Source organism: Candidozyma haemuli, assembly GCF_002926055.2.
Source record: "Candidozyma haemuli strain B11899 chromosome Unknown C_2014730914, whole genome shotgun sequence".
Lineage (NCBI taxonomy): Eukaryota > Fungi > Ascomycota > Pichiomycetes > Serinales > Metschnikowiaceae > Candidozyma > Candidozyma haemuli.
Window position 1 is genome coordinate 71,600 of NW_020289904.1, and position 15,946 is coordinate 87,545.

Genomic DNA, 15,946 nt, shown 5'->3' on the forward strand with positions numbered 1-15,946 from the left:
TAAGATGGGGATTGAGGTCCTTGAAAAATGAGAGAGATGAGGTGAGAAAAAACTTCGACTGGCCTGTGTGCAAGGGAAATTCTTAGTGGTGCACGGGTGCGAAGCCCACTAGCCCAAGCAATGGCCCAGTACATAGGAGTATTTTAGGGCAACAGAAAAGTGGAATTGAAAAACGGCTTTTCATTTGGATTCTCAAGGTACTATATGGTTGAAGAAAAGTAATTTTTTTATTCTATTTTGCTGTTGGTGGTTGTGCTTCGATATGCTTCTAACTAAGTGTTGCGTACACTATTGAGGTTATATTTTCAGTAAAACCTAAATATGAATATCCAAGAAAACAATTTTTTTTTTTTTTGAATATAAGTGAAGAAAAAAGGAAACTCTTCTTTCTGTGTTTATTCAAAGAAAATTACCCTATTCTTTATCAAGTCATTTCATGAAGTGAGTACTGCTTCATAGCCAAATATTCATGCCTACCATTTACCATGGAAATCCGACATCTCTCTATAGAGCCTTACCTTTTAAAAACAACCTCAAGAGTAGAGACATAAACTTTTGATGGTTAGAATCTGAGATCCATATCTTCTTGAGTGTATATTTTGTCAAGTATGTGCTACATTCTACCCAAGCCTTCTATGTAGTGTACTTTTCGCAGCCATTCTTACAATGCCATTCTTACAATGCCACACTTACATATACTGTCTACTATAATATCAAGAAGAATATCTTACCGATCATATTTCGAAAAGCTTGAAACTACAACTTCATTTAATGAACCAAAAGAGAATAAAATACTTTGACTCCGCCTTTTGTGTATGTTCCTTACAACACTCAATGAGGTTATCGCATTCGCAGCAAAACACGGTACCTACATAGACGCACTACACGTCCAGCTCCTACTACTTTCTGATCCCAGACCACCGTTCTGTAAATATCAAATCCATATGGGCCTATAATGGATAAAAGGCCCCATCAACTGAACCTACCCTCGGGTGGACTGGATCCCAAAAGGCTAAAGCCTAGGAAGACCACATACTTTTTCCAGCCACAAAACACGCTCTCTTACAACCCCAAGAAGAGGCCCGAGGATGATAGAACGGCGAATGGAGCGACAGAGACCCCGAAGAAAGCCAGCGGGTCCTCTTTTGAAGTTCCAGAAAGGCCAGCAGTACTAAATATCAAAGGTCTACCTGAACAGAGTTCTGACGACAGCTTCGAAGGCGTCCGATGGCGTGGAGGAGTAAGCCCAAGGCGTCAAGTTGATACCAAATGCATCCTTTCTTCCCCATTGAGAGGCAGTGAAAGAACAAAGACGCGAGCAGATGACACAGATGGTGTGAACACGGCCACATTGAACAACGAAGTCACTGACTCGGTCCTTTCTAAGTATGGGTTAGGATTTGAAAGCGTTCTCTCACAAACACCACAAGTCCAGGCCCAATCCCTGTCTAAACAAGCATATATTAGCATAAGTCCCACATTATCTCGGTCCAAACTGTTTGATCCGAAATCCATTGCATCTGTTACTGATACCTTCAGTACACCCTCGCTATCGAGGCTAAATACATGGATCGACCGGTTTGCAACCAATCTGGGCAGATCATCCCCTGAAACCACATCAATTAAGGACACTTCCGCAAAAGAAATGATAGACGCGAAAGAAGACACAGATGATGAGGACCCCTTCTCTGATGATGATTCGGTATTGGCCACATTAAACGTGCAGCAATTTTCAACCGCTGTGGCTACCCAACAACGCTTGCAAGATAACAAGAATGAGGATGAAAACGGTGACAGCTTTGAAAACAAGACCTTAGAAGAGTCTGATCCATTTTCGGATGATATCAATATTGAGGAGCTCGAAAAGAAGACCACTACTACTCAAGATAATAAGAATTCCCTGAAAGAAGAAATGATGCTTCAGAAGCTTTTGGCATCAAACTTACACACTGAAGACGTTATTGGGGCGAAGATGTCATTCTCGCGGTCAGATTTCGTTCGTTATCAGATTGTCTCCGTGCTTCACGGCTCATTCACAGTTCTGAACTTTAAAAAGAAGCAGATCATTCTAACTGTGAAGGATAGAGATAATGCTGAGAGCAAAATCATAGTGCGAGGTGACTCGGCAGAACTCTCGCTAGCGAAGGACGACATCATCCACATTATCTTGACTTCTCCTGACACTCCAAGGCTTGTTGATAATGCTCACAATTTGCTTATCTGGAATCCGGACGTGTTGGTTACGTCGACCGTTGTGGCCGACCAACTCTTTTGTCCGAGAAAGACTGTCATAATGAAGCGATTCAAGTTCCCCGGCGAAGCTACCATGCCTCTCTTGATAGGAACAATCGTTCATGAGATATTTCAAACGTGCTTTCTTGCTGAAAAATTTGATCAAGCATTTTTAGAAGAGCTTTTAGAGAACGAGATCAGAGGACGTCTCATTGAAATTTATACCTTGGGCGATGTTGTTTCAGATTTGAAGAACAAAATACGGGAACATCTCCCGTTCATAACACATTGGTTTCGGACCTTCTACAAAAGCCACCATCCGAGATCCCAACGAATCATCGCAACCAGAAGATAAACTTTTCTGTGGCTGATGGACTTGATCTAGAAGAAAGCGTGTGGTCCCCATGTTTGGAATGAAAGGTAATGTGGACGTCACTCTTAAAGCCAATCTCCAGGGAGGCCATAGTTCATCGCAAGTTCTTCTTCCCATGGAGATCAAGACAAGCGGACAATATCTCAGCCACCAAGCACAAGCTGCATTATATTCCCTTCTATTCAAGGATAGGTATAACTTTGATATATCCTCATTCCTCTTGGTTTATACACTGGATGAAGGGCTGACCAAGAAGCATGACATTTCGGTGCCAGACTTAAAGTCTCTAGTTCATCTTCGGAATCAGATCTCCCTTTTCTTGAAAAGCGGCCAAAAAGAGCTACCTGATCTCATGCGCCAGCAAAAATGTGATAAATGTATGATTCAACAGGCTTGCATGACGATTAACCATATGACTGAAGATGGGACAGCAGAAGATAGCGGTCTAAATGAGGGCGTGTACGAGGAATTGACCAGGCATCTTGAGGGCAAACCACACTATGCCTCGTACTACAAATATTGGAACGAGCTTTTAACTCAGGAGGAGCAATTCCTAGATAAATTCAATCGGGACCTATGGGTTTACACTGCTCAAGAACGAGAAGCGGAACAGGGGAAAGCGATATCCGATTTGATCATATCTTCACAGAAAAATTCCCGTGACGATGGGTTGCTTTATTATACCTTTGTGAGGAGGGGAGGAAAAGCCTTCTCATCAATGCAAAACACTCAGATAACTAAACATGATAAAGTTGTTATCAGCGATGATCAGGGTAGATTCGCTCTTGCTCAAGGTTTTGTCCAAGAAGTATGGCCAGACTCAATTACCATTTCTAGTCGAAGAAGAATTATTCCCACCTCACTGAAGACGGACAAGTTTCACAGAGCCAACGTCTTGAAGCTGAGTCAAACCCACTCCCAAGCTGATGTTTCGACTGTGGTATTTCGTCTTGATAAGGATGAAATGTTTTATGGAATGGGTGTGGCAAGGTTCAACGTGCTTAACTTATTTCTAGAATCTGGTGATGCCAGAAGGAGGAAGTTAATTGTCGACTCGACTCCTCCAAAGTTTCTTGACTCATGCCAACCGTTTGAGGGTCAGGGCACGGAATTCAACGAAGACCAGGAGCGTGCAATTCAGAAAGTCCTCAAAAGTGAAGACTATTCATTAATTCTTGGAATGCCCGGTACGGGAAAGACTACTGTAATTGCACATCTTATCAAGATGCTCAGCAACCAAGGTAAGACTGTATTGCTCTCGTCATATACCAACTCGGCTGTGGATAACATTCTTTTGAAAATGAAAGACCTTGGGGTAGACTTCCTTCGAATCGGGAACCCTTCACGAGTGCATCCCGAGATAAAGCAGTATGTCCCAGGATCGAAAGATTGCCCAGTGGAGTGTTTTGATGACTTCGAACTTGTTTACAGAGGACCGTCAGTAGTTGCGGCGACCTGTTTGAGTATCCGAGATTTTGCCTTTAATATCCGTGACCACTTTGACTACTGTATCATCGACGAGTCCTCCCAGGTGTCGCTACCACTCTCATTGGGCCCCTTGGCGTTCTGTGATAAGTTTGTTCTTGTTGGAGATCATTATCAGCTTCCACCATTGGTAATCAGTTCAAACCCGGAAGTGAAAAGCGGATTATCAAGATCCCTTTTCCAAACTCTTGCTGAAGATCACCCAGAGAGTGTGAGCGAATTGACCTACCAGTATAGAATGTGTGAGGACATCATGTATCTCTCCAATGCCTTGATTTACGATGGAAGGTTGAAATGCGGTTCTACCGAAGTAGCATGTCAATCGTTAACGTTACCTAACAAGGACGGTTTGTTGACGGGTTTGAAGAATGAGGTAGCCCCAAAGAATGATTGGCTCAAGCATGCCTTGAACGAGGATACAAAATGTCTCTTCCTCAATCACGATCCACTTAACGCTTATGAGACGGTAACGGGAGAAAACGTGACCAACCTTACGGAGGTGGCATTGATACGGGAAACAGTTGAAGGTCTCTGTGCTTCTGGTGTGAAGGAAAAGAGCATAGGTGTCATGACATTGTATCGTTCTCAATTGAAGGTTCTTACAAATGCCTTCAAACACAGACCTTCATTAGAAATTCTCACTGCCGATAGATTTCAGGGACGTGATAAAGATTGCATTATTATATCCCTCGTCAGATCCAATAAGGAACGCAAGGCAGGTGATTTAGTGAAAGACTGGAGGAGGATGAATGTGGCACTTACTCGTGCACGATCGAAGCTTCTCGTTTTCGGGTCTATCTCCACCCTTTCCAACACAGCTACCATATGTGATTTCATAAAACTTTTTAAGCAAAAAGGTTGGGTCACTCATCTTCCTCAGAATGCAACGAAGATGTATGATTTTGATGTTGGCAACAGGACGGGATCCGAGAACAAGACCGAGAAGAAAAGCAAAGTGAAAAAGTTGGGCAGCAAGACATTAGAAAAGCACCCGGTTGCCAGAGATATTTTGCAGGACATGAACGTGAACGTTTGTCGAGGTTAATGATGCATTAGGTATATACTTTATAAAGCAAAGAAATGGAACTCGAAATTTCCACGGCGGAAGCCAAACTGATCGCCTGCATTTCTCTGTTGGTTTGGTTGATTTGGACCATTTGCAGCACGCCTCATTTGACCCTCATGTTCAGAACAAAAACGAATATGAAGAACACAACCGTGAGTAGTAGCACGACATAATCAAAGATTTCATATTCATCTTCTCCTTCGAAGTCTCCACCTTCAAAATGGGCTGTGGATTTTTGAAGCGCTCTCTCGTCATCCTCATCATCATCGATGCTATCTTGTGACCTCCCGAGTTTCTTGAAGGTGCTGAACCAGCCAGCTTTATCGACATCCTTCTTATCACGACTGAAAAGGAGTTTCACCCTTAGGCGGAGTAATGCGAGGCTCATAGCATAAGTATTCAATCGTGATATACGGAAAAATGGAGACTGTAAGGTGTACTTCACACTAAGATCGTAATAGCGCTTTGCCATATGGAAGTCGACTGTAGCATTAGCAGAACCACGACCATATTCATACATGTGACCAAGTTTAAAACAACCGTGAGGAGATGCTGCTGTTGCAGCCCTCGAGTAATATGTAAATGCTTTTTCGTAGTCTTGTGGAATATTTGTGGATTCCACGCCATCATAGCTGATATCGCCCAATAGGATGGTTGAGTCAATATCGCCTTGAAGGGATGCTAATTCGAGATAAGACATGGCACTTTCGAGCCTGTCAGAATTGAAAAATTTGGGTGTCCAGGTAAATACCGGATTTGCTTGATATAGGAGGAAGGCTGCACTAACCTGTGAATTCTTGAGACCTTGTTCTGCAGCAATCAGGTACCCAACAAGGGCGTTCTTGAAATGCCCGTAGATAAATTCTTCGAATGCATATTTCAAGTGAGGAAATAATAACTGCTCAGAGCGTTCAACAAACTGCTTGTAAGTGTCAACTATGGTGGAACAGTAAAACACGTCTGTAGAGCTTGCACCGTCTCCAGATTCCATAGCATCGGCGTAGTAGAAGCGGGCATGAAAATGTCCCTTCATAGCAAGGTCACGCCACCAAGTAAGAGTTCGAGCGGTGTTTTGAATCAAAAATGGCGAAGCTGGGTCAGGCACCGAGTACCATTTTGCGAGGAGATAGTTCGCCTCAAAATTGCCTGCCTCAGCAGCACTCTTAAAACGCCTTGTGCAATTATCACTTATTGAACCATCGGTGATAGGATCTAAAGCGTGGACCTTGCCGAGCTGGGCTCTAGTATGAGCACTGTCGAAAATCTTGTTTGCCATGTTGAAGTACTCGTAGGCCTTCGGAATGTCACGTTCGAAATGTGTTCCTTCGAAGTAGAGATTTCCTAATATACAAGCGCATCGACTCCACATGCTCTTATCATCGTCACTGATATAGCCACCGTGGTTTTTACCAAACTTCACCTTGGCATGAGCCATACACTTTCTGGAGAGGTCATTGGCAACTGTAAGATTCGACGGTTTGAAACGACTTCCAGTATAGGCAGCTAAAGCATCATAATATAGATCGCGTAGTTCAGGATCATGATTGTAATTGTTGTCCTCGAGATTCTGTCGCCTAGCCTCGTCATAGTCAGCGAATGATTGGAACGACAGTATCTGATCACTCACCTTTCTCCCGTAAAGGCCACCATTGAAATCAGCTAGTCGTATGTTATAAAGAGGGTCGCCAGAAACAGTGGCATGGCCATGGTCGTTTTGATACTTCTTGACTATACGAGCCGCTCTTGAGTAGTAAAACTTAGACAAGTCACAATTTGGGGCTCTGTCAATGCCATGTAGATACTTATTGGCAAGAACAAGTGTTGCATTTAGATTTCCATTTTCGCTTGCAAACTGGTAATATAGATTTGACTTTGCTTTATCCTGCGGAAGCTCTCCAAACATGCCTGTGGAGTATATGTAACCAAGCATAAAGTATGCATGGCCATGAGGGGCACCTTCAACAGCTTTCTTGTAATATTCCAACGCTTTCGAATAGTTGGCCCTAATGTCTGATTGCCCAAACATATATAGATCACCCAAATAAACCAAGGCTTCTTGATCACGAGACGCCTCGGCTTCTTTTATGAGTTGGGAAGCCATTCTCTCGAACGTAATGTGGTATTTGGCGAGGAAAGGAGAGCCCTCATAGTCTTGAAGCTCCACGTCATACTGTGGAATAACGACGTTATCCTCGATAGTTCGCTTTGTGTATAATGGTTTCTTGGTTGGTCGTTTATGTGAGTTTGATTCAATGAACAGTCGAAGGCGATCGAGCGGTAGTTCCACCGATGACAGGTTTCCCACCAGCTTTTCAATGGGCTGCTGCGCAACTGCTACTTGTAGAAGGCAAAGAAAGATATTCAAGAGCAGAAGCAATTGCATATGGGGAATAGGCCTCGAAATCACTGTGGTGGAGTTGGCAGATTTGTCAAGATACGTAGAAGCGCTTGGGCTGTAGATGTCGTGTGCAGGTTTGTCAATACGAGTTGGACCAGCGGCGTACAAAGCATACAAGGGGTGGAAAGAATGATAAAAAAAGGGTCATAAGCAATATTTAACGCCTCTTGATGTGTCTGACACGGTTATTACAAGACTGCTGGGTTTAAGAATAGAGCAAGCTGGCAAACACGTTGAGGTCACGTGATCGTCGTTCTACTGGCGTTTGAAAGGCCCTACAAGATTCCTTGCAAGGAGAGCAAGTTTTCTAGAGTACATGTCTAATTTGGCGGCAAAAGAAGCCCCAGCAACACGGTATTTGACTTGTTGGCTACGTTTTGCGCTTTGGAGAAGGCACGTGATCCAATTTCCACAAATTCGTTTTTAACGGGACAAACGTCAGAATTCCGAGAAAATGAATTGTTCTGTGAAGAACTCAAGGGATAAATATATCCACGAAAGGCTGAACTTACGATGCTTTGTACCACTGATTGTTTAATTTATCCTCAGACATCCAGTGACTGCCAGAGCATGAGTCGAGACTTATGCAAAGGCATGGTACTTTTGCCAAAGACTAATCTTTATTTATGCCATCTCTTAGGAAGAAAGGGAGATAAGTGTAACCTCTTAATTGTCCCACTAGCATACTTTGTAGAAGAGTAGTAGCATGTAGATTCATCATGGTACTTTAGACCCGTGCACCAAAAAATTAATGCTGGTCCCAGAGTTTGTGGCACATCCGTACACCATCTAAATTCGCTTACTCGGTAATGCTCATAACAGCAGGCCGAAGTACGTATCGAGAAAGATGCTTAGCATCAGACTAACGTTGTAGGAGAATGTAAAACAAGAAAAAGAGAAAACGGCTGTAAACCCGTACATCCAAAACAAGTAGCAGCTTCACGTGACGGTCTGCCGAACTTTAACCCCCCTCATGACCAACTATTTCCCAATCTTCAATATAAGTGGATCGAAAAGTGTAACCAAAAAAAGTGAAGTATTTTTTTCGCTATACTTTCTCTCTTCACATCAATCCCTCACCTCGGCTTTCTCAGTCTCTTTTCCCACACCTGTAATTGGGTAACTTACATACATGGACAAGAAATTTGAACCAGGCCTTAGCGCTATGCAGTACCCGACGTCCTTCCTACAGTGAGGCCTTTTCCAACACTGTTATATGCATTTGCTGTTAACAAGTGGAGGGTCCGATTACCGAGACGTTGTATTTTTCAACTTGGAGGCTTTTTAGACAACAAACCACACACTGGTGTTGAGGATTTATCATTGGACTACTGTTGATCTGCTGGTTCCAATTTATTGTACTATAGAAGATCCTTCTCCATGCAGTTATTCAACTCCAAGAAGCCAGCGTACCAGTCCACCGAGGCCATCTTCCGGTCAGCGCCAATGACCTTGGTGCAATTCTATGTCACCATGGAGTTGGCCAGGGACTTGGTATTCACGCTAGGAAACTTAGGCCAGGTTCATTTCCGTGATCTCAATTCCAAATTGACACCTTTCCAGCGAACCTTTATCACTGAGCTTCGGAACATTGACGGTGTGGAATTGAACTTGACTTTTTTGTTCAGCATGATGGTGAAATACTCCACTTTCAAGGGCGATCCATTCGCCAACTTGGTCGCTGATGAAAACCCCTTGCCCACAGCTTCAGAGATGGAAGAGATAAAGGAAAGAGTGAGCGCGTTCCACGATAAGATCAAACACCTTGACGACTCCCACTCTGAGCTAGAACTTAAGAAATACAAGTATGTGGAGAACCGTCACGTTATCAACTCTGTCCACAACTTCCACAAATCATCCTTAGTGCCATCAAACCAGGATGCCAATGACGAATTCCGTCAGTTCGAAATAGAAGACGACGATGAAGAGGCTTTACTTAATGAAGGAAGAAACTCTGACTCATTTGACATAGACCGCAATTCTTTGCACGAGACAAGCACCAACTTAGATTCTGGAAACTTGTTCAATTCCATTTGCGGCGTAATCGCTCGCGAGAAGGTCCCCATCTTGAGAAAGATTCTCTGGAGAACCTTAAGAGGTAACTTATATTTCAACGATATTCCAATCGATGAACCGCTTCCAGAGTCTTTGGAGAGAGCATCTGACCTCACCCAGAAAAATGTTTTCATCATCTACATCCACGGTGAATACTTGAGAGACCGCGTGCGCAGAATTATAGGCTCCTTGGAGGGCCACATCTATGACAACACGGGAGGTGGCGCTGGTGGAAGGCTTGAAACTCTCAATGAACTTAATGCAAAGATCGAAGATTTGACAAATGTCGTTGAGTCTACCAAAAACCATTTAATTACTGAGCTTCTCGTCTTCCAAGAGAAATATACCGACTGGTACTATGTTGTGAAGAGAGAACGCTCCATCTTTGAGATACTTAACAAGTTTGATGAAGATAGCACAAGACGTTGCTTAGTTGGTGAGGGCTGGATTCCTCGCTCAGAAGTTGAAAATATCCGTCGTGCGCTCAAGAACTTGGTACGTGCCAAAACTGCCTCTGCCAACAATCCGCTCGCGCTGAACCCTGAGCTTACCTTCTCCAATGACACGTTGAATACTCCTGGTGGTAATGCCAATACTGGCTTTACTGTCGGACACGAGGATGATGATGATAATGAGGGTGGAAGCGAGGATGATAATGACAATGATGATCAAGAGTTTAACTTCGTTGCAGTCCTCAATGAGCTTGCAACTACTAGAACCCCACCTACCTTCCACAAGACCAACAAATTCACCCTGGGCTTTCAATCAATCGTTGATACTTATGGAATTTCAACGTACCAAGAAGTCAATCCAGGTTTGGCTACAATTGTTACGTTTCCCTTCATGTTTGCCATTATGTTTGGTGACCTTGGTCATGGATTTATTGTGTTCTTGATCGCATTATATTTTGTTAAGAATGAGAGGCATTTCGATTCGATGAGGAAAATGGACGAGATTCTCGGAATGGCTTACAGCGGTCGTTACATTATGCTTCTTATGGGCTTTTTCTCCATGTACACTGGCTTGATGTACAACGATATATTCTCCAAATCATTGACCATTTTCAAGTCTGGCTGGACATGGGAGTTCCCATCTGATTTCGAGCCATCCCACAACACTAGTGTTCCTCTAGTTGCTTCCCGGAGAGGTCATAGCGTGTACCCATTTGGACTTGATTGGGCATGGCACGGTGCTGAGAATGGTCTTCTTTTCACCAACTCTTATAAGATGAAAATGTCGGTTCTTATGGGTTATATCCACATGACTTACTCCTTCTTCTTCAGTTTGGTGAATTATCGCTACTTCAACTCACGCGTTGATATCATCGGAAACTTTATTCCAGGTCTTATTTTCATGCAAAGTATTTTTGGTTATCTTTCATTGACCATTGTTTACAAATGGTGTGTGGACTGGTTTGGAACAGGACGTCAACCACCTGGATTGTTGAACATGCTTATTAATATGTTCCTTGCACCTGGAAGTATTGAAGAACCGTTGTATTCGGGCCAAGCTGTGGTGCAAATTATATTAGTTTTGCTTGCGTTGTGCTGTGTACCATGGTTGTTGGCATACAAACCTATGGTACTCCGGAAAGAGAATCTTCGTGCGAAGGAGGCTGGTTATAGCGACGTTCATTCCCAGATTAACCACACACTTCAACTTCAAGAAGAAGAGGAAGCGTTGGTTCTGCAACATGATGTTAACTCTGAGACACCAGGCTTACACCCTGACGACGAGGTCGACTTGTTGGACGAGGCCTTCCACTTCCCCAATGATATCGAGCCTATGGTTGGTACTTCAGGTCATGGTGGTGAAGGGGAAGAATTTAATTTCATGGATATAGTCATCCACCAGGTGATTCATACCATTGAGTTCTGTCTTAACTGTGTGTCACACACTGCCTCCTACTTGAGATTGTGGGCGTTGTCTTTGGCACACGCTCAGTTGTCGAGTGTGTTGTGGACTATGACAATTGCAAATGCCTTCGGGCCAACGGGCACCACAGGAATTATCATGGCATTCTTTTTGTTCGCCATGTGGTTCACGTTGACTCTTTGTATTTTGGTTATGATGGAAGGAACATCTGCGATGTTGCACTCTTTACGTTTACATTGGGTCGAGGCAATGTCGAAGTTTTTCGAGGGAGAAGGATACTTGTTTGAACCTTACTCTTTCAAGAATATTGAGCTCTGAGCTCTCCTGAAAATGTTGGCGTTATGATCCAACTCCGCCCGTTGGTTCATAACTCTAGTCATGCTTCTAGACACAACGTTGTTATCGCAACAATAGTAATTTGTTCATGGGGAGGCAGCTTATCTGGGTGGTTTGAAGCGATTCTGGTTTATGGTTGGCGCTAACCGTTGGGTAGAAGCATTTGCGCTCTTCGAAAGCATGAAGTACAATTGGGCGAATCGCGAGATGCGAGGACCCTATTGAATCCTGGGTGTTGCATGCATGCATGCTGCACTAGGCAGCGCAGTTGTTCTATGTCTTCACCTAGATGCAACATGCTTTATGCGGTTTATGCGCGCTGCTTGAGCAAGGGTCCTTATTTCAGAACCGAAGTAGTATAGATCACAACCACCTAATTACGGTTTTATTCATGCGAGGAAATAGACGAGTAAAAGTTGTGGAATTTTTCCTGGTATTCTTATTATCGTTAGGCTCTAAAGTTGAAAAGCACGTTAGGCAAAGTAGTAAATATGAGAGATATCAAGAAACCGACAATATGATTTGCACAAACGACCTTGTCCCGGCATGTCATTGTAGCTTCTCATGCTGAATAGCATTCACTTCCCTGGACCACTAGCCATATTTGTACATAGCCCCATTGAGCCTTCGGTTCATTTAAACCCAATCTGACGGAATTATCGCCCAATCGATTTCTTCGGCCTAAAGGTGTTCCTTCCACTTTGGGTTTTGTCTAAAAAGGTAGTAGCTAAGTCCAGAGTTTGTTTTTCTATTACTCGTATTGCAATATGTGTATACATATATTTATTTGGGATGACTATTATTCGTAGATTTTCGTTAATGATTAATCAATTCGTTACTTTTAGTGTCACCATCAGAGCGGCCGAAGAGCTGTGAAAAATAAATATGGCCAGATGTCCAAACACAATGTAGTCAACTCTTGTGGGAGCATACCAACATCAGAAGATCGTAAGTTTATTGTTACCGAGGTCTCAGTCTAACATAATCGTGCCACCTGCTAAAAGCTGCCTTCCTAAATCCGGCAATACCAAGGACAACTTTTGGTCCTGGATTTTGGACTGCAACTTCCCAATCACAACCTGAACCGGAACTTGCCGCCTAGCGGCTTCGTTTTCCAAATATCTCACAAGGGCATTCCTTGTGTCTAGCAAGGATCTGTCGTTCGCGTTATGAGCAGCGGCCCATTCGTCCAATGAAATGTTGTGATCGGCTAGAGACCGATGCCACAAGGCGAAGTTGCTAAAAAGCTCCTCAATTGACTCGACTTCAACAGCTGGCGTGGACATGAGCACCCGAGAACGGGTCTCGCCATATTTCTCATGGTACTGGTTTGATTGGGCACCAATCTGTTGCAATCTTGAGTTCCATTTCAGCAGAATACTGAGACCGTCGCTATTGCTCTGTGCCAACTGACGATTTAAATGACTCAAATGGGCATTATTTTGATCAAGAATTTGCTTTGTGTATGCTGTAGTGTTCGGATTCCTCGTAGCCAAGAGGATGGAGAGTCCATCAGTGCTGCTCATAAGTTTCTTCAAGGTGTTGCTTTGTTCAGCAATTTGGGCCGACTGTGATTCAATAAACTGGGTCATTTCTCGGGCCATTGATTCTTGCAGTTTTTGCATCTGGTCAACCATCCTCTCAAGATGTTTAATTCTCTTTCTACCGTCTGAGTTTGGCTCCCGCAGTGCCAAACGTTTCCTTGGAATAACATTGTTGGGAATTTCACCGTCCTTGATCGAATTGTTCTCAAGCTTATCGTAATCCACAGAAGATGCATATGAAGACTCTGGGCTTGAGTCTATAGTCTTGCGGTTGAATCCCTCACTTTGTTCTCTCGAAATACCAGCAAAGTCACAGAACTCCTGGGATGAAAAAATTGCGTGTTCACAAACTAGGTTCTCTGGGAACCGCTTCTTGACCTCAACCATGTCCTGGACGAGGGCTCTTCTTACGAACTCAAGAAGCCTAAACAACTTGTCGAAGTCAGGATTGCGGCCATAGGTGTGGGAGTTAAGGAAAGGGAAAATTTTTCCACAACCGTTCTTGGAGGTTCCCGTTGTGCTCTTTCAATATTGTATGCTTGTTCATTTTCGAACCCAGCAAAATTGCATAGTGTCTCGACTTGGATGTTGTCGACGGAATGACTCAGACATTTGAGGTTTATAGTGTTTTCGGACACAAGTCCCAAGTCAGGGTCTGTATTGTACTGTGATGTGAGGATTTTGCCCAAATGGATAGGTTTAAACTTGTCATTGATTTTGAGGATTTTGGTGGAGGCCTTGTATTGCTGCGAGTAGGAAAGTGGGCGTAACTTATTGCCTCCATTGAGAAGTTTGTAGTCAAGAAATTGCTCTTGAGACAAGGAATCCTCGGTTAGGTCGTATTCACCGTAGGTGTCAGGAATGTGGAATCGTGCAAACATGTACATGGCAAGGATAAATATAGGACATAGTTCGACAAGTTTGTGTCGAAGGCGGGCTGTGTATTGGATTTGGGTGGTTTTCGGGAGGACAGATTTGATCAAAAGACCCTGCAAGCCACCTTTGAATTCGTGGAGCGACAAGTCCGCGAGTTTGATTTCACGCTTTTGGAGGGCTTTAAGTTGAAAGGAATGTAGGAGCAGGAAGTCAAGCAATGTTCGAAGGAAGGAATGGACATTCAGGGACTGGAGGCATCTGCCATTTATAAGAGGGAGAGTGAGCTCGTAATAGTCCAGAACGGTATAGGAAGAATTACTGTTCTTTGAACTCGAAGAGCCCAGTCTAAGGGACTCGGAAGTGCTTCTTGATTGCCTCGTATCGGTCTCGTCTTTATCCAAAACTTCATTATCGGATACCGAATAGTCTGACATTCCAGGGAAACATAAATAGGAAACCCGATGAGATGCTCGAAGGGTTGATGGGAAAATTAAGCTGTGGACCCTTGGAGGATATGGTTTATGTGATGATATCAGGCGTTTTTATGTATCAATGGAAGAGCTTTCCGCATGAAAAAACTCAAGACAAGAGCTAAGACACTATTCGGAATGAGCGAAGGAATGGACCGTGGGATAGAGTGGGGGGATTCTTTTTCACTGAAGTGTTGGACCAGGAGGAGTTGGCTGATGTAGGGATGGATGGAACAAATTAAATAACTCAACAGAAATGAAAAGAAAAAATACCAGTTAGCAAGGAAGTAGGAAGAAAAAAAAAAGGGGGGAGAACCGAAAGGCAAAGACAGCGATCTGGAATATATAGTCAGTTAAGCAGCGCTGCCGGAGTAACACAAGCGAAAAAAATAACGAGAAATGTGACGGAATAGGACCCTGAAATGGGGCAGCAAAGGAAGAAAGCGGCGGGGATAATGACAAAAGGAGAAGGCAAAGTACGATTATGAGCAGAAAGTTTGATCTGAGCATATTCAAGAGGAAGAACCACCATTGATCCGCGCATTTGCGTGCCCCAAGAATTTTGTATAAACGTAAATGGGCCTAAAGCCTTTTCTGCACGAACGGCAGATGGGCTTCCACGCTGTGCACAGACAAAACAACAAATAATAAGGATTTTAGGTTTTGCTTTACTTGCGTGAGGGTGGCCCTTATGGGCCGTCCGAACAAAGCATGCTAAAGACGACGAGGCTGACGAATTTCTTACTACAATAGGTTGGGGGTTAAGAGGATGAAGACCATTTAGAAAATGAATAGAAAACAAAAAGAATAATAAAAAAAAAAAAAAGGAAGACGGCAAAGAAAAGAAAAAAAATTGTCATGAAGCAGAACAAGGCAACAAAGGTAACAAAGGCAGCAATTGGCCCATCAAGCCATGCGATATATGGAAAAAAATGTGCGCTAGCAACAAGTGTCTGTGTGTGGGTTGCCATGGTTAGACAATCATAAGACCGAATTACAAAAAAAAAAAAAAAAAAAGAATAATAAAAATAAAAATTGAGATGAGACTCTAGCCGAGCGGTGTTTGCCGGCCGGGGAGGAGGACCCTGGCAGGTCACATAATGTTTGGCAACAAAGGCATCTAGAAGATCAGGGCAGTGGAGAAAGCAGCAAAGAAAATAAAAAATAGGGAAAAGGAGGGTGAAATGTATAGGTGACAGAGGGGACGCTGCAGGTTTAACCGTATTTTTTTCAGTG

The 15,946-nt window shown here is 43.4% G+C and overlaps 4 protein-coding genes across 4 annotated transcripts; 2 read left to right on the top strand and 2 right to left on the bottom strand. All coding sequences in view use genetic code 12, as the record gives it.

Moving 5' to 3' along the window:
- Positions 1 to 955: 955 nt before the first annotated feature.
- DNA2 (bifunctional ATP-dependent DNA helicase/ssDNA endodeoxyribonuclease) lies at positions 956 to 5,135 on the top strand (the record flags this gene model as incomplete). The annotated part of the gene is made up of 3 exons (XM_025485377.1): positions 956 to 2,508; positions 2,618 to 3,293; positions 3,339 to 5,135. The coding sequence occupies 3 exons, from the start codon at positions 956 to 958 to the stop codon at positions 5,133 to 5,135; spliced, it is 4,026 nt and encodes a 1,341-aa protein (XP_025340842.1).
- A 124-nt stretch (positions 5,136 to 5,259) lies between these two features.
- On the bottom strand, positions 5,260 to 7,539 carry CXQ85_001680 (ubiquitin ligase complex subunit; the record flags this gene model as incomplete). Its single annotated transcript, XM_025485378.1, has 1 exon — positions 5,260 to 7,539. The coding sequence occupies one exon, from the start codon at positions 7,537 to 7,539 to the stop codon at positions 5,260 to 5,262; it is 2,280 nt and encodes a 759-aa protein (XP_025340843.1).
- A 1,395-nt stretch (positions 7,540 to 8,934) lies between these two features.
- On the top strand, positions 8,935 to 11,802 carry STV1 (Stv1p; the record flags this gene model as incomplete). The annotated part of the gene is made up of 1 exon (XM_025485379.1): positions 8,935 to 11,802. The coding sequence occupies one exon, from the start codon at positions 8,935 to 8,937 to the stop codon at positions 11,800 to 11,802; it is 2,868 nt and encodes a 955-aa protein (XP_025340844.1).
- Positions 11,803 to 12,791: 989 nt separating this feature from the next.
- On the bottom strand, positions 12,792 to 14,674 carry CXQ85_001682 (uncharacterized protein; the record flags this gene model as incomplete). The annotated part of the gene is made up of 2 exons (XM_025485380.1): positions 12,792 to 13,886; positions 13,946 to 14,674. 2 exons carry the CDS (start codon positions 14,672 to 14,674, stop codon positions 12,792 to 12,794), a joined length of 1,824 nt encoding a protein of 607 aa, XP_025340845.1.
- Positions 14,675 to 15,946: the final 1,272 nt, after the last annotated feature.